This window comes from Manacus vitellinus, unplaced genomic scaffold, assembly GCF_001715985.3.
Source record: "Manacus vitellinus isolate BGI_N305 unplaced genomic scaffold, ASM171598v3 scaffold_22_pilon, whole genome shotgun sequence".
In the NCBI taxonomy this organism is placed as follows: domain Eukaryota; kingdom Metazoa; phylum Chordata; class Aves; order Passeriformes; family Pipridae; genus Manacus; species Manacus vitellinus.
Window position 1 is genome coordinate 4,493,570 of NW_021939632.1, and position 23,249 is coordinate 4,516,818.

General features: G+C 37.9%; 1 protein-coding gene across 1 annotated transcript in view; it reads right to left on the bottom strand.

Moving 5' to 3' along the window:
• Positions 1-1,070: 1,070 nt before the first annotated feature.
• The window catches only part of SLC49A4 (solute carrier family 49 member 4), a 63,564-nt gene continuing 41,385 nt past the window's right edge, over positions 1,071-23,249 (bottom strand). The window contains 5 exon segments of the mRNA XM_029959833.1: positions 1,071-3,016; positions 6,228-6,410; positions 16,800-16,927; positions 21,818-21,885; positions 22,510-22,618. Coding sequence (XP_029815693.1) covers positions 2,901-3,016; positions 6,228-6,410; positions 16,800-16,927; positions 21,818-21,885; positions 22,510-22,618 — 604 coding nt within the window. The 3' untranslated portion in view covers positions 1,071-2,900.

A 23,249-nucleotide genomic window follows, 5' to 3' on the forward strand; every position in this document is an offset into this window, starting at 1 on the left:
CTCAAGGGATAAGACTGTGTGATGATCTAACCACATTCTCCATTCCCTGTCTCCCTGCGCCTTTGGGGGGAGGAGGGAGAGAAAACCACAAGTGAAGTTAAGCCCAGAGAGAAGAGAGGGGTGGGGGGAAGGTGTTTTTAAGATTTGGTTTATTTCTCATTATTCTATTGTGATCTGACTGCTAATAAATAAACTAATTTCCCCAAAAGTCTGTTTTGCCTGTGATGGTAAATGGTGAGTGATCTCTCCTGTCCTTATCTCAACTCGAGCTCTTGGTTATATTTTCTCTGCCCTGCCCAGATGAGGAGGGCAATGACAGAGTGGCTTTGTTGAGCACGTGGCATCCAGCCACGATCAACCCCTCACACAGAGAAACATCTACCAAAGCACTGGGATTGCAGTGAGCAATTCACACTGACTCAGAAAAACAATCAATGAGGTTTAAAACAAGAGGTTCACTCTTCTCCTGTGACTAAGGAGAGCCTGCATCTGGCAGCACTGACAATTATTTTGAACTGTTTGATGCTTTCTGGAACAGAGGCAGAATAGGTTATAGTCTGAACACTGCCTGAAGTGCTTCTCCATCTTAAAACAGTCAGGACAGTGAAAGGATTAGAAATCTCTGTCACTAGGGACAGTGCCTGAGCTGTGCAATTTTAATCTTAATATAGCTACAGTAAATTGCAGAAACAGAGCTCTGAAGAGCCATCCAAGCTTGCAGTTCTGCCATGACAATGCAACTCCAATCAGACTCTTGGCAAGCGATCCTTGGTTTCAGAAGACAATAGGTAGCAGCAGCTACTGGATACTGAAACTATTCCAGGCACTAAAACATAGTAAAAAGAAGTTGGATAGTTAATACCATTCATCCAAAAAACAGTAAGAGGATGATGCCAGTGGATCTGAACATGCTGTTTAGACTGATTTAGTAATCCCCATGTAGGTTAGCTCCATTTCCACAAAGAGTCTGCTTCAAGACAGAAAAGATCATTTAGTAGCTGATACAGGTAATGAGCTAAATCCATTTTCAGTTACTCAGTAAATATATCCATTGCTCTGAAAACATAAAAGCAGGGAACAACTCGTTTTATTTTACTGCACAGACACACTCCTGAGTTAAAGGTCTTAGTGGCGTATACTCTCTGCAAAAGGAGAGCAGGCAGAACGAACAGATTCGTGTCTGAAAAGTAGCGCTCAGTTCAGGGTTTATTTGAGTGAGCTTACAGCGTTGGTGTCACCCCAGGGCCACAGAGAAGAGCCCCACACTGGAGCAGAGGGTGCTTGATTCAGACTCCTGCAGACACAGAATCCTGCACACCAGGCTCCTCCAACACGTGCACCCACCCCCTGTGATAAAGCTGCCACAACAGGAAATCATTCGCCCCCTGAAAAAAATTCCTGTCGCAGACAGCGTATGCTCGTGTTTCCATTCACAGCAGTGACTGGCTTAGTTACAAACAGGCAAACCACCATCCCCAGACAGGATCACTTAAAATAAACCTATGTAAACACATACCCTTATATAACTTATATATATATGTTATATATATAAGTTTTATTTGTGTGTACATAGATATAAATATGCACGCACACACACACACGAACACACCCCCGTAACAATAAAGCATGGAACACACACACACACAGAAATATTGCAAATGATGCTGAACTGAAATCTAAGAATATAATTAAGAAATTATTAGCAGGTTTAAAAATTGATTTAAAAAACTATTCAAAGTGTCTTTAATATTTATGTTCAAGTAAGGGCCAGAATGACCACAGATTAGTATTGATAAAAAGAGCTGGCATTAATTTCCCATATTATGCCAGAACTCATGAGTTATTTCTCATTGTCATTTCGCTATCAGCACACCTCATCAACTAGAAAGATTTTTTTTTTAGGAAACAGTGGTTTCTCAAGACTTGGGTTACAAGCAATATTGTTTAGGCACCCTCAATCATTAACTATTTCTAAAATCCACACACACCTTAGAGTATCAGAAGAGAACTAGCAGGACTCAGACAGCCACATCCACAGTATTCATGTCACAAACAGGTCTTCACAGTAAAAAAGGCAGTACTGGAGACAGGGGATGGAAAGGTGACACAGTGGTGGCTTTTAGAACAACATTTAGCAAGAGTGACTCTCCAGTACACCACAAATGTTCCATATTCAGGAGATATGGAACCACAGTGGTATTTCAGAGATGACTGTGGGTGCAAGTTGGGATTCGGTGGCAGCTAAAGCTATTGTTTACTTGTGCTCCAGGGTGATTACAAACACCTCTAACAACACTGCAAGGATTATTTGGGATATTTAGTATGGCTAAAAACCCTGGTACCAGTGTCTTATATCAGAAATCACTTTATTAGAATGTAAATGTAGTGTACTGTTTAATGGACATTCAATATATAAATGACTAGTGACTTAGAAGAGATCTTAAAGAAAAGATTTTTTTTCCTTTCTCTTTTTCCTTTTGTTAAGATTATTCCTTATTTCTATTCTGATAGAAGACTCCAAAGATTACTGGTACCCTGGTGCATATAACCGTAAGTCAGCACACAGGCACACACACACACACACAAAACGTACACCTCACTGCAACACATCGACAGCCCCTTAAATAGAGAGCCCCAGCTCTGGCACTGGGACCTGAACAGCAGATATATTCTCTTTGTGCATTTTGGCATCATTATCACCACTCAAGTTCCACATTTACAGCAAATCAAGGTGGTCTTGAACATAAGAACAACCCGTCCCTCACCCTCTCTAAATAAAGCCATGATTAAGTCTTGTAATTTCTTTGTGTTTCTGCTGTCCAGCTGTGCAAATCCAGGCAGATGTGCAGACTGCAAAGCTGACTTCCAGTCTCTTCCAACCCCTCACCAGTCTGGCGTTATCACACAGAGACGACAACGTCGAGATAGAGTCTGTCGTAGGATTCGCGGAAGCACAGGATGAGGAGCAGGCTGAGCAGACACGATCCTGGCAGGCACCAGTTGAACCAGGAAAACTCTGTAAAGCAGAACAGAGACCCAACCTCAATTATCAAACATGTTCTGTGTTTAAAGTGACCAAAACTTGGATTGATGGCTGTTTTGAAGGAAATTGCTGTGTTCTGAACAAAATCCTGACAGCCCTTGACTGATCAATGGTTGACAAGGTCTACGAGACTTCTCCATGGATGCCTCAAGTTATATATATATATTTATAGCCAATGCCTCCAGCTAATGTTAATCCTCCTTATGCAACCTGCCAATGAAGAGAACAGGGAAAAAAAAATAAAATCTATCATTGCTAATGGAGAATAAACCACTTCCAAAGATTCTACTCATTAGTTCTTTGATTTCTATGGATTGAGAACTAAAACAAATTAAAAGTGTAGGAAAAAGCTGGATTTGATTTTGAATCAAACTTGCTACATCGTATAAGGAGGGAAAAGCAATTCCTCAGAAGAAACCTGTGCTTAGTACAATCAATTCAACTTAAAACTAGTTGCAAAAACAACTCCTCAGAAGCCTCTTTTTAGCTGTTAGATGTAATGTACTGCTCTTAAAAGGTTGTGTTCCATATTCAAGAAATCCTATCATCTGATATTTGCCTACTAATTAACAGTTTTATTCAATTTTTTTCAAACTAAGTGCACCACAATTTCCTTTTTTAAAAAGAATCTGTCAATTTACTGAAGAAATATTAATTTCACTGGAGATATTGTTCTATTTATTTTTTAAAATTTTCCTTTATTATTATTACTGATTTAATTTTACAGAACCTAAACTCTCCCTCAAGGTCTCTTAATCAAAATCAAGGCTTCAGCACTGCTACATTCTTAAATCTGTAATTTATATTGCTAAAAGAAAAATCATCATTTATATTACACAATGCAAACAACAAAAGTCAGAAAGTCTAAAAAAATCAACTTTCCAAAACCAATAACCTTCAACAACTCCTTCCCTGATCCACCATAAACCCATAGGGATTTGTTTAGGTAGTAATGTTATTAAAACCAAAATAAAATCTTTCTAGGCTTGGAGAAGACTGTGTTATGTGTTGCCAGAAGTCAATAGTCAGATGCTTTGCTATTATTTTCCGTATAATATTCTTGTTTAATTGGATTAAACAGACTTTAACTCAAAATTTCTAACACACCAAATTTAACTTGTGAATCTTTTTTAATCCAGAATTTGTGACAGCTCTGGCGATGCAGCGAACACATCGATCGCATGAAGCCAAAGGTCAGTTTGCTTTTGTTTTTCCCTCAGAAGTCCCTGCAGAAAAGCCAAAGGAAAACACATCCAGAGGCTACAGCTTTCGGGTGCAGGACACAGCACTAGCAGGGAGGCTGAGCTTTAGGAAGGTTTACATCTCCACTGTGGTAGATGAACCAAAATCTTGAGGGCACTGGAAAACTTCCAGGCTTTGGGTCTTTCACAGCGTTTGCAATATCAGAGGAGAAGAGAAATCAGAATTAAAACTACTGAAAGATTATTTGGCCTAAAAGGAAAGACCAAAGGAACAAGATGAATTTGACTGAGTTTTGATTTATCTGTAAGCTTCTCAAATGCCATTAGAGGATGTATTTGAATCAAATGAAAGCAAATGATTAAGATCATGATCAACCCCTTAAAGGATTTTTTTTAGTCAGAGGAGCCAACAGCACCCACTGGCACTGACCCCCTCAGTGACCACATACTCTCTTGTACTTTCAATCAAAGAATGGAATGTCCTAAGCACAAATTACTTTTTTTTTTTTTACTTTTTTTGTTTTCTCCTTTGAAGAAATAGGGAAAATATTCCAAGTATATGGATATACCAATTTCAGGTTTGTCCTTACCTGCATTTACTGATACCTGCTAGGGAAAGAAATACTAGAGACCAAAAATGGCCCCAAATACCCTATTTATGAGGGAACGAGTTCACCTAATCATAATTCTTCCATCAGAAGTGAGACACTGTATTCCCATCCTCAGTTATTAAGTAATGCCAAACGCTGGATTGCTACTCTGAAAAATGCTGAAAAAATTATCAGAATATTCTGTGTCATCTTTCCAGTTCAGGTATGAATGTCAGAAACTATAATTCACACCAATTAATATTTAAAAAATTAATATTAAAAGCATATTTTAAAATGTAAAGACTAACTCTCATATCACCCGAGGCTAACCTGGTTAGCATTCAGATTTTACAATGATGCAGTTGAACAACAGTATTAAAAAAAAATAAAATTCTCTCCGTGTTCACAGACCACAATTTGGAACAGTGTTGTCATCCTACTTTGTAATTCCATGGCAGAAAGATACAAACTATGCTGAAAAACGGCCCCAGGTTGTAACCTTGATAATTTCTAGCAGAATTCATTCTGAAATTTGTCAGTCTCCTCTTGGTGATAAAACACAACATTTTAAGAAGTAAATGCTCTCATGATAATACATAAAAGCTCATATTTGCTAATGGTTTACAAGTCTTGCATCATGATGCAAACATTTACCACAACGACAAAAGACAAACCAAAAATTTGCATCTTTGAAAGACATTAATAAAGACCACTTCCCTTTGAAAGCAAGTTGGGTTCTTATTTTACAGCTTAGAGTAATAATATGTATTTTAGCCTACTAAATAGCAAGTTGTAAGTTTTAATTACGAGTTACAAGGAAGCCAATACTTGAGAGATGAGAAAGTGTGAAGAAGTTGATGAGAACATCAAGCAAAACACTGATGTGCTGGATTAGGCCACAGGATTGTCTAAAGGAATGGCTATTTCAACTTTGAGCAGTGTTGAAGAGTTGCTCTCTCCTCTGCAATGGTACATCCAACCCACTGAACAGAGCTGACCATAAATGGGGCATTTCTGCTCTGCCCCTCCTGGGCAATACAATTTTACCCAGAAGTACAAGATTGCATTAGCTTTACTGTGGTTTTGAACACCCACAGATATAACCATTATTAATGGTCACATTACCAGGCCTTTAAAAAATATGATGACAATGTGTACCTTGATGTACCTGGCTACAGCAAATTTAAGTGGAATGTATCCTGCATCTAAGTAATTTCATTTTTATTAGCATGCACATAGGAAAGAACAATTAAAATTCTCCTTCCTTGCTGCCCCATTGGGGGATTCAAACATTTGTTTATTAGAGAAATTGTATGAGCAAATCCTCCGTTTTACTGACAAAGGTATGTCTTACTGGAGAATTACATTTTCAAAGTGGCTTATATTTCTTACCTGTATGGTAAAATGTGAGGAAAAACAAAAGCACTCCCATAAACACATTACTCAAAAAGGTGACAACTCCACAGCTAATTCCTTCCGGAACAGGGTAGACTGTCTCCACAAAGAGCTCAAAGAATATTGGTACGCTGCTGTTGAGGAATATACCCAACAAAATGCAGGATGTGTACAGCGTAGCTATAACACAAACAAAAACAGTTATTAATTTCATGCTGGTATTTTTCCCCCCTATTCAGAGCTGCCAAGAATACTAATATTTGAATAACCAAAAAAACGCATAAACTTATTTTTATCCTCTGTGTATCATAAAGCATATCACATCCCACTAGCTTTAGGAAGAATGCATGCATTGATTTGGAAAAAAATATCAGAAATACTGATTTATTTATTTATTTATTTATTTAAACAGAACCCAGGAAGATACATGCAGTGATTTGGAATTCACTTGTAAGTAAAACAAACAACAAAATTATGAATGCAGAGCATCACCTACAGTTTGATTTACCTCTGAAACAAACAGAAAATATTGTCCTCCAAACAATTAGGACAGGGAGCAATTAATGCACCAAATTGGAAATGGACGTGGATTAACCTTTTGACTTAGCTCTAAAGGTCAAAACTAATTCTGCTTCCATTTTACAAATAAATACTAATGATCTACCAGATATCAAGACATTAGTATTCAGCACAGCCTGAGCTGCAACATGTTGAATCCCTTCTGGCTGCAAAAGGAAATGAAGGGCACCCAGCGCCTGACAGGAACGGGATAGATTTGATAACGCAGATTATTCACTGCTGTACAACAAATTGTTTTTCTTGGACAAATCAACAGAAGAATATAGACATTTCCTCAGTAGCCTCGACTGTTTTGTTCTACAATTTCTAACACTGCCAAATACTTTACAGTGCTTAACAGAGAAGCCCATATTATCGTTTAATAAATCTATTATGACTATTTCTGGGGAAAAAAAGAAAAAAGGAAAACTGAAAACTTCAGGAAAATTTAGTACCAATTTAGAAATTTAAATAAGTCTTTCCTTAGTGCTGTTTTGGGATGGGAAAGATTTCCTGGCCTGCAAACTCAACAACTCAAGGTTACTGATCAAGCAAAAAGAATAAAGAAATTATTTGGTTTGAAAAAAAACGAGAAAACTCTGGAATAATTTCTGAAGTTTCCACCAAAATTATAAGAAAACGTAAAGAAAAAATTTTCAGATACAAAAGTATTACAAAGTCACAGAGAAATTATTTATAGTATATTTTCACTTCACTATGGTACAAAATCCTTAGACAATTTTTTTTTCATATAGGTATATATAGTTATATTTCAGTTTAATTTACACTCTTCTGTCTTGGAAAGGGGAGAACTGAAACAGCTTTGCTTCATCTTCTGTTAAGCATTGCTCAAGCTTTCAATTGAGAAACTGTTAGGAAGCAGGAAGCTTCCACCTTCAAAAAATAAATAAAAAAAATCACTGTTTCTTAAAATGTGAAGAATCATGGGAAAGAGATAAAGGCATTAAAAAGCAGAAAGGGCTGTCTATCAGATTCTCTATTTGATATGGTTTGTTTCCAAGGCACAAAGAAATATTTCTTTCTCTACAAAGGATTTCTCTAGACAAGAAAAGGGAGGGAGAGCTGGCCCCTGCTTTTTAAAATATACCACAATACTCTGAGCTTTTAAGAAAAAACAAACAAAAAACCACCAGCCTCCAAAAAACCAACCACCCCTCCCAAAAAAACCATGGTAACTTTCCCAACTCTTAAATTCTCTTATCATAAACTGCAGAATAAACCAAAGAAATCAATGCAAGGTATGTCCAGGAGTTGTCAGAGAGGAAGAAAAAAAACCAAACCAGTATTAGGATGTTCTTCCTAATGGGCTCTTCCACCTAACACAGTAAGAACTGACTTCCTAGTTAAAAGATCCATAGATTTTTACTGCAAGTCCTTGCCAGTATTTAAAATTTCATGAGCCACTCTTTGAACTCCCGCTTACCTCAAACACCACTGCATGTTGCTCTAACTGTCTCTAACTGCTATCAGGGGTAGCCAGAAAATCCAAACATACTCGGCTATTTGAAATTTTTGTACTTGCTTAAGAAACCAACACATAAACAAAATATAAGAATCTCTTAAGACAAATGAACATCTGTCCCTTATTACACTCAGTTGAAGATAACTATAGGTAACTACTTGCTATACTTCTAGAGAACATTTCAGAACTTTCCCCAAAGAAGAGGTCAGCCAGCTGTAATTCTGTATCAGAAACTCAAACAGCAGAAATAGCCATAAAGCTGCTGAAAGCCACAGCAGCACCATGAAAAGTGGAGCTGTGTACAGAATGTCTGAGGCAACACCTCTCCAGGAGGGCTGAATCATCTGCCATAAAGACCAACACCCAGGAAAGGGGAATCACATGCCTCTGATTAAAGGCAGTCCATAGATGTATAATTTCTAGAAACTCAAGAGTCAATGAGATTAAGTAAAAAATATCCATCAAAGATTAGCAGCCATTTAAAAGATTATGACTTCAAATTTTAGTTAACCTAGTAGGTGCCAAAGTTTTCATAAAACAAACAGGAGACTTCAAAATAGACCTGTAGGTTTAAAATATGCTAGTTGAACTACATCATTACTCATCACTTACTAAAATGTGTTAAGAGAACCAGACCATAAGCGAACAAGTGGAATAACTCTGTATTTTAGAAACTACACCCTCACATTTCCTTGTCATGACACTCAGCAGCACCCACCAGCACACACCTCACACTTCCATACTATTAGGAGCAAAGCAGCTTTAGCATGATCCTTTGGTTGCCCCAGAGTGTTACCTGCCTTGTGTGTGCACACCAAAAACTGCCAGCTGAATACCAATGACAACACCTCAGCTGCAACCACAGGTAATACTGAGGAAACAAGGTCTATCCATAGGTACACTCACCTTTGGAATTAAAAAGCAGAAATGTCATGGCAACAGGACAGACAGAATACAGCATCCAGAAGATGCCAATTTAAGTTCTAACATCTAATGGAAATGACAGCTTTTAACTGGTAAGCCACAAAAAGAAGCTCTGAAAGTGGAGGAGATGTGCACATCTGAAAGCCTTCCTTAATGGGTACATATTGTAGTGATGGGAAACTGTTTTTTATTTCATGTATCTGTAAATCACCCGGGGTCGTCCTCAGTGATATACAAATAAGCTTATTTCATTCACTTGGCAACTAAGGCACAAATCCAACCAGTCAACTAAACAAAAACTCGAAGAGAAGATATGCAGTTTCAGAAAAATAAGTAACAGAAAGAAGTAAAGTAAGAGTTCAGAAGTGTTTTTTGCTTTTTATTTCACAGGCTAAATAGCATATCTCACATTCCAGCTCACGGGCAACAAGATAGCAGGGAGAACACTACCTATTAACGGAGACCATTTGCTTTCCATTACAGTGACCTTGCATTGAATGAACACAAACAATTACCATGATTTTATACTGCAGAAGAACAGCTGCTAAAGTTACAGCAAATGTTCTTTCAATTAAGACAATCTTAATGACAGTCATCAAAAATGAATATGAAAGCAATGACAAAAAAAAAAAGAAAAAGAAAAAAAAAATAGATGATTTACCAAGAAACTAACATTATGTCCTAAGAACTACCAACTAGCCTGGATAGGCATACAGCAGGGAAGTATGTCATGCTATTAGTATAAAAAAAGATCACTTTTTCTTAGGAAAAGGAATTAAATGCCTATGAAGCTATGTGCAAAGTCGTATATCCAAGACAGTGGCAGCTATGGACATCAACAATGGAACTGGGCTAGGTTTCCTAAAACATGACATTAATTGAAATAATTTAGAACATATTTATGTGCATTAAGCAGCTATTTCTCAGGCTAGTCACTGCAAAAAGATCAGGAAAAGGAAAACACCCATCCCAAGCACAGCTGCTTCAGAGAACTGGCCAGGAACTGCTGCAGCATGAGGCTCAAGCTATGCTTCATCTTGTCATGTTCATGTTTGAGGTATGAGGCAATCCATGCTATTCCCTCAGCACTCATTCTCCTGGCTAGGAAGGAAGCAAGGAATAAAATGTGCCTTGATAATACAATTAGAGATGTTACTAATTAGATGAATCAATGTACTAAGTTGGGACTGATGATGATACAGTGGCTTAGCACAAAGAGAAGAAAAAGTGGTAAGAAGCCAAGAAGGAATCTTCCTTCTTATCTCCTACAGGCCTTCAGCTACTGGATGGCAAATACATGCCTGTATCCCAGAAAAAGACTTTCTTTTCTCCCAGCCACAAGCTGTGGCAAAAGCTTTATACCGATAAAAAAATAATCAAGGAAAAAATTAGGAATTCAAATAGGGAAGTAATTTAAATGACAGAACTCACTTGGTGTCCCCAGAGGAGCTTGCAACACAGCAGGAGACTCAAGTATCTCTGACATTCAAACAATTTCCCACAATATTCCAGGATGTTCTGCAACAGGTTTAGCAATTTACTCTTAAAGTATACCATCACTAAATGTATAACTACAGAGCCTGATCCAAATCCGAATGAAATTGATGGAAGGACCTCCAGTGATGTGACAACTTCTTATCAACCACTGGCACATGTATCTTGGCTGATTTTTAACAAAGACTATGAAATACTACCATTTAAAAAAAAAAGTTTTCAGATAAATTTACACAGGCAATGCTGCATCAACTGCAAGCAGGTGGTGCAGTACTTTCTTCCAAAGTCCTCTGCCAGAATCTCCTGAACTCTGTACATTTTGTAACAGTTCTCTTCTGAGACACACTGAGCCAAGACTCACACAAATTTTATGTGGATAAACAGGAAAGTAAATACAACAGAATATGTTCTCTTGGGTGCAGCATACAATTTAAAGCAAAACCTATGAAGGTTTAGGGCACTCTGTTAATAACCATTATAACTATATTCCAAATATCAAAGTGAAAGGATAATGCCTCATGTGGATGCAGTCTGTGTTGACTTTAGTGCTTCAGTATCCCCATGAATGATCTGAACAATTCAAAGTTAGTTCTTACCAAAATCTGAAGTCTGTTAAAGTAGAATAAAACCTCCCTATAATCTAATTCTGGCCACTGGCCATGGTAAGAAAAGTCATGGAAGAAGTCCCCCTTAATTTTTCCATGAGAAATGTGACTCCCTCAAGGTAAGACAGTAAATTTTACTGTAATTCATTTATAGGAACAAAAAAACAGAACAGAAGAAAGATGTCTCTGTAGTGCACGTTTATAACATCAATATGTTTCATTGTCTGGACTTCCATTCCAGCACACACTGATCAAATTGTTATCTCATGATATAGCTTTGAAAGTAACCAAAAATCTGATCAAATTTGATTTGTTCTATATACTTCTCATGAGAAAAGCAAGTGGAATTCTCTTTGAAAGCAGAGTATTCAGTTTGGAGAACTAAGAAGTAAAGAAATTACTGAGTAAGCCTCAAGATATAAAGGAGGGGGCTGGAAATTACACAATATTTGAAGTTTGCTATCAATGGATATTTATTGTGGCTAGATCCATAGATATTCATCCCTGAAATGCTCCTCCTAAATTTCAAGCACTGTATACTGTTTAACACTGTTTTTAAAACTGTGTTCAAATAAGCCCCCTAAATTAGTTCTTTTTAGGCACTCTTCTATCTGTGCAGTTATAGAACCTGTCTACAAAACAAAGGTCATTACTCCCGTCCTATGAGCGGGAAAAGCACAACAGGAGTGGGGGTAATGATTTGCCCACAGCCATAAGCAAGTTAGTGTTTTCAGGCCACTGTTTTATCCTCTGGTCCCCCTGCCTTATACTTACCAAGCACATCTTGTTTATAGTAAAGAAATTAAACTGAAATAATAAACCAATCAGTATCAAATTATTAACATCTCTCTTTTTCAATACTGTGCTTTGTAGATGAGGACAGAGAGACAGATGTGTTTATAATGTTCAATCTGTTGAACCTGAAAATAAAAGTGTAGGCTGCCTAACCTAAATATAGTCATCAACTCATGGAGTTGCCACCATATTCAGAGTGTCTGCCATGCAGCACTAGAAAAGATTTTGTAAAGCAAAATTCCACTGAATGTGCTCATAAATATTAGAATATTCTTGACATGCTATGCTGAAAACATTCAATCTGAGCTGTGAGCAACTAGCATTGCATATCAATTTTTGGAAAATGCTAGTATTTGTATCCAGAGATACTACCAGCAATACAAAGTGGCAAGATACCGAAACTGGCATTATAATGCCTTACACAATTATTTTGGGTCGAAGTATCCCATTGTACATAAATTCACATAATGAAGTTCAGTACAAAGCAAACTAACAATGAACTTGGCACAGAGAAACAGATCGGCAGCTGCGCTCAGACTTCAATGGAGAAAACTATTTCAGTGCTCGATGTGTACACAAAATTGTCTTTGAAACTGAAATGCAAATAATATACATTAAAATTAAAATTTCTTAAAATAAAATTCAGGCTTGCTTAAAATATAAATCAATTCCAGAATCAAGGTTTTTGGAGAGCTGTGATTAGTTGATGAGAGGTGTTTTAGACAGATGATACAGTAGCTATGATGGCACTGTATCATTATTGCCTTGCTTTCTTTTTTCCCCACACTAGTTGTTACAGTTCATGTATATGACTCTGAATATACTTTTTATAAAATCTTTTGGAGACACATTAAGAAGTCAACATCTGACAGAAAACTTGTCTTCCTCTATGGCTGGAGGAAAAATGGAGCATATTATGCAAATGCAAAACAATCCAGGCATTACTCAATACAAACAATGCTAAACAGTATAATTTAAAAAAAACTCTCAAATGCAGTCATTGATTTTTCATATCTGCATTAAAGGTCTCCATTCTACATAATTACATTTTGTAGGAAACATCTTTAAATGATGTTGTGCCTATTTACAAGGAATTAGGAGAATATTATACGAGCAAGGTCAGGAAAATACACTTTGCTGTGACTGTTTTTTAAAATACATTTCCTCCCCCAATATTTAAACCAGACATTACTACAACTGCTACAAAGAATACCGATTAAAAGAGAAGGGCTGGTTTGTTTGTGTTTTAAAAACAAATCTTTAGAGATTTTCTTCCCTTCCCTTTAGGATGTATAATTGGCCAAACTCTCATCTTTTTAGCATTTAAAAAGTCTGCTTCCATGTAAATGTATCCACCTAAGGGCTTGCTCTGGAGACCAGGTGGGAGATGGGCAGAGGGTTTTCAAAAGAGGGAAATGAGCTGGGTTATTGGGGAATCACCCAATATCCACATGGTAAAGGAAAGACTGGTTCTGGACCTGGGGAAACCCCTATCAAGGTCTGCCTATGGATGCAAACTTTATTCATGGATCAAGCAGCTGTCAGGTGAGATGTGGCAGATGATTGTTATCTAACCAGCCTTCACCTCTGTGGTGAAGCTTCCTGCTGTAACACCTGGGCCAATACAAGGGCTGCCATGAAGTGTCTTGCCTCCTCATCAAAATGCCTTTCCTGACCCATGGAAGAGCTCCCTTTTAACGGTACCAGCAGTCTGTCAGATCACGTGGATATTTTAGCAGTTTCCAGGTATTGCTGAAGATGGCAATGCGTATGGTTTTGTAGGGCAAAGTCTGACTTGTTCAAGAGGACAACACTGGAGGCAGGCCTCGAGAGGAGGTGGAAGTCCCTCCCAAAATGGGAGCTACATAGTTGGAAAAGATCAAATGTACACCCGCACAAGTTTCCATGTCAGTTTTGAACCCTGCTTGGTCTGCCTCAGCATTTGAATGAGGCTGAAGGTGTGGACTGAGATCCATCACTGGCTCTGTAGCACTGCCAAGCCCAACACTTGTGCTCTTTGCCACAGGGCAGGAAGAAGTAAGTGGAGGAGCCTTTTAACCTTCTATCAACATCAAACCCTGCTGCCCTCAGTGACACAACAATCCCTGCTTTGCAGCAGGTGCTCAGTGCTGCCTGAAAAGCATTACATGGACCTCTTCTGAAAAAAAAAAACAAAAAAAAAAAACAAAAAAAGAAACTAGAGATAAAAAGAAAACTACGAGAAAAAGAAAAAAGAAGGGAAAAGGAAGAAAAATAAAGAGAAAAAAGAAAAAAATGAATGAGGAAAAAAACTCCACAACGACTGCTGCTTTTGTTTTGCACATTTTCCACCTCTACAAAAACACACAGAGGATAACTACCCGGCAGCCCACTGACAACATCAGCCCACTGAGGATGCAGAGTGACTTCCACCTTTACCAGCTACCACAAATCACTTCCCAAAGCTGCCAGCCCACGGCCTGCATTTGACCTCCTACGTTTGTACTCTGATATACTCTGCATCTCAAACTTTTAATTAAAAGGAGAAGAAAAAAAGAAGTTCATCCAAATCAATTCAAATGTACCGTTTCTCCCAATTACTGTGAATGCAGAGGTCATCATCATATTGCATCATTACATTGAGGAATAATCTAGCATGAAGGCCTATAAATTAGCTTAAATAGCTTGTGTGTTTTCATCCATAACAGCATATTTCATAGAGATATACCACTGCTTTTCTGTGTACAAGAAGCTAAATTGAACAGGCACATAACATCTCTTTTATATGAACTTTAATGAGAAGAGCCTGATATGAACCTTCCCCCACCACCTATCTATGAAATTTAAACATAAGAAAAAAGAGATCTTATTTGGTGCTTGCACATTAGACTCTGATGCTTTTGATTGACTTTTTTTTTTCTGAGGAATGCACCACATTGCTGGCACTTCTATTCAAAACAAGCTTGTGTTTTAAAGGAAATGGTTCAGTATTTACAGAGACATATATAAGAACACTACTGACATAAAACTCTAAAATATAATTACAACTTAATCTAAGGAATCATCCATTTTAAGAGAAATAATAGCTGCATGAAAAGAACAACCCAATCCCCAGATTTTTATCAAGGGATGCTAGTTCAGGATACTGTATATCAAACCTCAAACACCTTACATACTTTCATGTCCTGACAGTGGATTACCTTTCCAAAAAAACCACTGCAATGCACCTATTTGCTATAAACAAGTAAAAATTCTTATAGAACCCATGTCACATGCTGAATTCTTTACAAAAAAAAATAAAGTAAAATCAGAGAGAGCTCCATCAGTTTTATTTTGGAGTACTGGTGAGCACATACATAATGACTTTCACCTCTTGAAACCTTTCCGCTTCATTCTTATGCATAGACTTGAAGAGACATTTATGTATTTGGCTTGTTGCATCAATTCAGAGGATAAAGTTACTGTAAAAATTTACATTACTGCAGGCTTGTAGTGACGAAGCAGGCAAGCACAAGAAAAAAGCTTTTATTGCATTTATTTTAGATTTGATGGAAAAGTGTAGTCATTTGGTATGACAACAGCCATCATGAAATTTCATTTGTTTATTGATTAAATTATGTTTTATTTAAGCAGAATTTTTTTGAAAACATTGAAATTTCAAGATAAAGCACAAATTGGACCTATCCATCCAGATGGTGTTGCTCCTGAACTGATCATGTATTTCAATTTTCTGTACCCATTTTAGTTTATAGTTGTGACATTTGCAATGCACCAAGGACACTCACTGAAAATCAAAGTTAATTTGAGTAAAACAGTATTCTATATACTCTCCACATCAAACTCTTTAATTAAAAACGAGGAAAAAAAGTTTTTGTTTCTCCTATAATGCATGAGTTGCCTATAACAAAGACAGCACTTTATTTAAAATGGATTTACAGAATTCTTTATTAAATAAATATATTTTTAAATCTCAATGGCTTAGGTTTTACTATAACTCATTACTCTGTTGAAGGTCTTGGAATTACAGGTGGATCAGTCCTTTGGTGCAGATAAGAAGGTGAAGGACAGATTTTTAAGAACTAAGCAGCACTAATTTTCAAATAAAGGTACAGCTTGCTGGCAGCCTGAGTAGACCTCTGAGCTTTTCCCCCACTCCTGCCAAGAGCTTTTTTTCCTGTCTTTTTGAGGCACAGGCTGAGTTAATTTTGGGCTGGAAGAGTTCCCTGAACCTACATGCAGGTGCAAAAAAAAGAGGACAGCACTGCGCAGGGACAGATTCAAATGGCTGAAAATGCTATGGGTCACCTTGGTTTGAAATGCACCACATGTTTCCAATAACTAATATAAGTTTTAATCCCCTAAACTCCCAGACATAACACTGTTTCTTATATGCAACTCTACACCCATTCATCTGATTTTTCTTGATTTATTTCTCACCTCAGTTATTTCAAAAGACTCAAAGAAGAAAAACACTTTGTCCTCAAATCAAATTTAAATGTGTATTCTGGGTTCTTATTATTGGGCTTTGTAAGTTTTTAACCTTGTTATGAAGTCATTCAAAGCTGGTAAAAATATTTCTGATTCAATAGGTTTTCTAACTGTATTTTTTTTGTCTTAATAGAACTACTGTATTACTTAAGATAACAAACCAGGTTATAAGACACTTAAGACGGCAAATACTTGCCTGTAATATCAATTATAAATAATAGGAATTAAAATCATTGTCAATACCTGTGGTTAAAGGCAGATGAGTGACACTAGTTAGACAGGTGAGAGTAAACCAGGTTGATGCTAATGTTGCTCCAGATAAAAGCAGCAGCAGTATAAACTTCAGCATGCCCCTGATAAAATCTGCAAACCTGAAATAAAAGCACAGATCAGAGCAGTACAAATGCTGATTTTCATATTTTTATTTAAATGCGGTGCTTGACAATTAATTCAGTATATTCCCCTTAAACATTTTGGAGACTATAAAAAGAATCTAAAAGTTGTTTCTCATTTTCAGGAATAGAAAAAAAAGGCGTTTTTATAGAATGGTGATATTTCTAGCTGTCAAGCTGAAGAGCCACGGATTTTTTAGCTGTCAGGAAATAACAACCAAACCAGAACAATTCTCAAGGCATCAAATGAAAACACTTGGTATAGAGGAATGGTTTGTTTTTTTTTTTTCCTTCTGCATTTGTTGGACACAATATCACACCACTACTTCCATCGCTGCTTTGTCAGTGTTTGCCAGTCTCCCTTGGCAGACACAGAACTCTATTAGCATATGAGGAGGCTGCTGTGTTTCATTCAAGACATAGTTAAGTGTCCAGATTCATTTTTGTGGGAAATGACAAAACTCCAAATACCAGAATCCCAAGTTGAAGATGACAAGGAACAGCTTCTGAGCCCTTGGATGTGCTGGTGATGAAGCTCTTGGTGGCTTAGGCAAAGGAGGAACTCTTTATACAGGGGGTCACTCTGCCAGTGGTTGTTTTGAGTTGAAATGTTCAGAAACCAAGAGCTTGGTGTCACTCCTCTCCTACACATACCCCATTGACAGTCTGGGGAGCACAGCCCCACAAGCCCTTGGGTATTCTGGCTGTTATACCACCTGATGACACAATTGCTTTTTTCATTTTTTTTTCTTTTTCTTTCAAGGAGATGGGGATGCACTTGAGCAGTGCTCGCATGGCATAATTATCAGTGCAATTGCTCTTTTCAAAAGGGATTTCAACCTAGCTACTAAAAAAGATATATTAGAAAAGCCCATGTAATTTATGCACAAGTAATTTTCTATAATCTCCTGCTTAGGAGATGTGATTTTGGGATGGATAGGTTAGGTATGTATGTCTCAAGCATATCTTCTACCTTCACAGCCTCCTACCTTGATTAGGCTAATGGCAGCATAATCCACCTAGGTCAATCTGTGATGAAATTTGTCCATCCATCAGCTAACTGCCTTCTCTGCCCTGACAAAGATCACTTTACAAGCAGATGCCTTATAGCTTAATTGATAAAAGAGACAATGCTACCAACATTTTGAAAACTAGGAACCTCAGCTCCACATATACCATAAGAGATGTAGGAGTAATGCAATCAAACACCCCTCACCCTCACAAACCAACTTCTTTCCTCTTGTTTTGATTCTCCCTGTGTTTAATTCCACATTGAATTTAGCAGTCAGTAATTCAATAAGCAGTAGTGGGAGATCAATGCTGCATATCATCTTAAAAGTTTATGACTGCAGTGTTGAAGTGGTTTATGCATTCATCTCCAATAGCAGAGGTCAGCTGCTACTGTTGCTTTTCCTCTGACAATCCAATCCAGCAATCAGGATCATCTCACTGGTTTGGCAGTTTCTTTAATTATTCTTTGGGATCACTAGGGTCAAAATCAGCAATTTTAAAAGCTTTGCAGAAGCACCTCGAAGTGTAAGCTTTCAGCTTCTTCCACAGAGACTCCCTGTCTTGCCTGCTGGCAGACAACATCATTATTCTCTGTCCTTACAGGCAAATGCAGTGATGTAGATCCTGTCTAATGAAACATAGTGTGAGAAATATCAGCCTTCTGGGAGGGATATTCACAGACAACAGGTCTGGAGGTAATCTCTAGGGGATCCTCCATCTCTATCCTACCACCAGGGATACATGGAGATGGGAGGATGATACGCATCTAAACCATTCACAACAGTTCAGTGGAGAAAATATCTACCTTTACTGAGCAGCTGCAACTCTTTTTGACACAAAGATCCTGGTTTGGGTAGCAGGGTGCTCCAAGGAGCTCTCAGATATCACAGGAGTCTGAAAGGGTCAAATGTCCCCCAAAGGTAAAGGTTCATGCAGCTACTGAATTCAGCCAGCAATAGAAATAATGGGAAAAAAACAACATAGCAACCTAGCCTGAACTTGGTAATTGAAGGACTTCTGCTTCTTGTCTCGTTATAGAAGAATAAAGAAGACTGTAAATCTAGTCAACTCTTCAGAATACTTGTTTCAATTAAAAAATTATTTTTATCCTCTGACCTGGGTATCTGCTTTCAAACCCCTCTGTTCTGTTTAAATCCTTCTTCATCATCTAGCACATAAGGGGATGTCTGCAACTGCTAAAACAGCAGGCACAAGAGGAGATAAGGTGTATACTTACCCAGACACAGACCTTTGAGCCTACTGCTGGTACTAGTCTCCAGCATCCCAGGAGATCCAGCCCAAGGCTGTATCCTACAGTTAAAATCACAAACCTGTGTTGCTGACAACACTGTCTGTTGCTAAGGAAATTATCACCATGCCATAAAGTTTCAGCACTTTGACTACACTGCAGGTTAGAAGTGGGGAAGAAAAACTGAGCAGCAGAGGACAAAACCTCAAAAAATCTGTGATCATTGGCAAATGGGGGGGAAAATAATTTAAAAATATGAGGAAAGGGAATAGATTTATGCTTCCATGCAATGACACAAATGTTGCTCTTTGACACTGCTTTTTTTCAAACCAGTAGCGTTTGAAAGCTGCCAGCAGAGGGTACAGCACCTGTCAGCTGCCCAAAAGGCCAGGTTTTTCAATTATAAAAATGCATCACACAAATTAGCTAAACATGTAAGTTCACAGCTATCAGGACAGCAGTGGGTGGAGATCAGGAGGATTTATATATAATGCTGAGGAAAACTTGCACCACTTTGAAAATGAGATAGAGAAACAAATTTCCAAACTGGGCATTACTTTATATACAGATGATTTAACACCTACTGTGATGTGCAGGACCTAATGTTCCAGGGCATTGCTCTCAGGTTGTTAAGAGTTCTAAATGATAGAATCTGCATTGACAAAAACGGAAAGAGCAAATGCCTAAACTGCACCAATTTTGCTTTGATAAATTAGCAGGGAAAAAACCAAACAATGAAGAAACCCCCACCCCAAAACTAACAGCTTCTTAAGAGGTGGTTAAGGGAGAGAGCTGCTTGCTTGGCAAATCACAGTTCTGACACTGAAATATATCAACTTGTCAGCTTTGACAAGAATCATTACTTAATTTTCCTAATTACAACTTTTAGCAGATTACAGTCAGACTCGTCATTGATTCAACCCTACACAGATAAATGCTGAATAGGCCTAGGAGGGAGAGTCATCCATCAGGAGTGACAAATCATCTCCTCCCTCCCTTTCTGTATGTGAACCCTCCCATTTGAACTCTGCATTGCCCAAGTTAGAAAGACATATTTGGAGACAGACTGCTGGTATTTCCTAAATATACTGAATGCCACAAAATATGGGTGTTCAACCAGGTTTGAAATCAAAGGTTTGAAGCAGTTAAAGCTACTGTCAGCGTTTCCTGAAACTTAACCCAGGCAATGTATTAAATAAATTAATCTACCATAAAGACTGAGATTTGCATGTTGGCATTGAGTCAGCAGACTCTCTCCTAAAAAAGTTAAGGGTGCCCCTCTACCACTGAAATGTTGCAAATATACTAGATATTAATTCATGAAGGAAAAGATTAAACTAGCACACTACTTGTGCTTCAGCATGCAACCTATGGCATCTGCGTCATTTACAACAGTTGGTTTTCAGCATCTCTTACAGAGAAAACCTCGTTATCTGAGCTTGGCTAATCAGAAGCAACTCTTTTCAGAGGAAGTCAGGGCATGAACTTTGTTTGGCTAGAGTCCTTTGGCCTGCATCTGGAGTGGATGGGAGAGAAGCGCTTGTTTCTTTTCCCTAGGTCAGGAGTTTTTTCCTCTCCTTGCTGCAGTTGCTAGGCAGCCTGCAAAACGTCAGGATGAGAAACCTCACATTTCTTTATGCATTGTGTACTCTCTGATGAAGCACATGAAATAGCAAGCGAAAAAAAGAGAGTTTCAATTTCTGTACTAAAAAGATCCCTCCCTGTGTCCATAATTCTGCAAGGACTGCAGCCATTAAAGATCTCTGCACTTGTGCTAAATTCATTGCAGAACTGGAGTCTAAAGAGTGGACACAGAGAAGCCAGGACAATGCTCAGGTATCACAATGCAAGGGGAATGTGTGACTGGTTTTAGACAGTTTTATAAACTCATTGCTCGAGTATCTCCTGAAAGACTTTTTCTTCCTCCCCCTATCTCTTTTTCTGAAGAGAACCTCAACACAAAAAAAGCAGCAACCTTTTGGAAGGGTAATCCATGCTTTGCTGTTCCTCTCCCCATGTCATCATCATTCATGATGGCCAGAGCAAGCTGTGTTTGGATTTATAAAAATGCATAGATTCACCCATACTGTAGTCTGTAGGAGTACAGCAGAAAATAGGCTACACAGGAATCCAGCAACTTGGTCAAAATGGGCCCAGACTAATTTCTCTGTGGAGGAGCATAACATGGTGGGTATGCTGCCTGTACTACATTCCCTATATCCCTTTAGGAATCAGTATGCCCAAAAGTGTTGATGGAAGGAGACAGACATTAATCTTCAATGCCTTCCAAATGTGCTACAACAGGTTCTCCTTTATACCAGGCAGCTAAATTCACAAGAGCTGTGTTTAAAAGCAGCATACAGGAAGCCCTTGTCAGGAGTAACAGTCTGACTTGCCAAATTCAGGTATATGCATGTGGAATTCCCAATCCCCAACAACCACTAGCCTGGTACAAATTATTCCTCTACAAGAAACACATCATAACCCCAGAATGCATTTTCCATTTCAAGTTTCCAGAAGAAGAGAGAAAACAAGTTATGTTACTACGAGGATAAACTAAATGACAATCACAGTTGAAGAAATGAAGAAGGACTTGTAATTATTCCTACCTTGCCATTGCTATGCCAACAACGCAACCTCCAACTATAGACCAAAATCCAATCCAACCTGCATCTACCTGACAGGAAAAAACAAAACAAAACAAAAGAGAGAAATGTATTAAAGCTGAGAAAATAAGACGATGTTACTTTCAAAACAAATGGTGTGCAGGAGCTGCAAACTGCTAACAACAGCCCTTGACAACAATCTGAAGTGCAAGGCTTTTTCTAGGAAAGGAAATAAATTCACTACAAGGAAGTATGACTAAGTAGTCTATGCCCTAAATGTGACCTCTCTTTATAGAATCTGAGTAATGTCCTCTGTTTTTTTATAATACTCTATCAAAAGCTTAGAAATCATCTTCTCCCCACTTCATCTTTTCCACCAGGCACACATTATTTTCTTTCCCTAAAGGTGCAGCAGCCAACAACACTACAGTTTGTTTACCTGCCTCTTCCTTCTTGTCAAGAGGTGTGTACAGTTCTGAAAACACTCGCCACTGATGGAGAGTCAGAAGGGAGAATTGTGACAGTTTGGGATGCCAAAGCTATGGTTTATTTTGTTTAAAATTTCAAGGAGAAAAGTGGTCCATATGTATTAATAGCTGCTTAAACATAAAAACCTGATAAAACTGTATGCTATTGCAAAGTAAAACCGTGCCATTTACAAAATGGTTGCTGATTATCAGTCAGGAGATACTTACTTGGCTTACGTGAACAGGCGTTAATATCAAATCCAGAACACCAGACCAGCCAGAGAAAACACCCAGTGGTATAGCATAGGCTAAAGCAATCATCAAGAATCGGAAATTGCTGTGAAGATAACACATTGCAATTAGCTGCAGGTTATATTAGAAATCACACCAAGATTAGCCAGTACAGTAAATGACACCTTCCATATTCTGCCCATCAAGAAAAATAGCAAAGGTCTGACAGATGAGTGAGCCACGAAAATCAAGAAAGCCACGCCACTGAATTTCCAGTGGCTGATATGTTACTGCCTTAGCACAGTGATGATAGAAAAAGCTAGTTTCTCCACATAGTTCAAAGATTTCTGTAACATACTGGGCTCATGTGTTTCTCATTTCCGCAAGCAATTCTTCTGTGCACTGGCATGGGCAACCTCCTCAGCCACAGTGTAGGTTAGGAAGAATAAGCACTAATTTAAATGATGAAAAGCATATTTCAAGAATAAAATCAGAGCTTCATGCCTCTTGAACTGAACTTTAAAAAAATAAATCAAAAAGAAACCCTGTTTTATTTCTCTTTGTTTTAGTGAAAGCAGGGAGAGCTCTGGAAATTAGAGTGGTAGAGTTGCAAGAGTGGAAAATTTTGACAATTCGAACAGGCAAACCCCAGAGATAATAAAATATAATATTCTGCTCTAAATAGTCAACATGTTTGCTTTTCCTCCCAATTAAAATTATTTAACCTTTAGTATTCA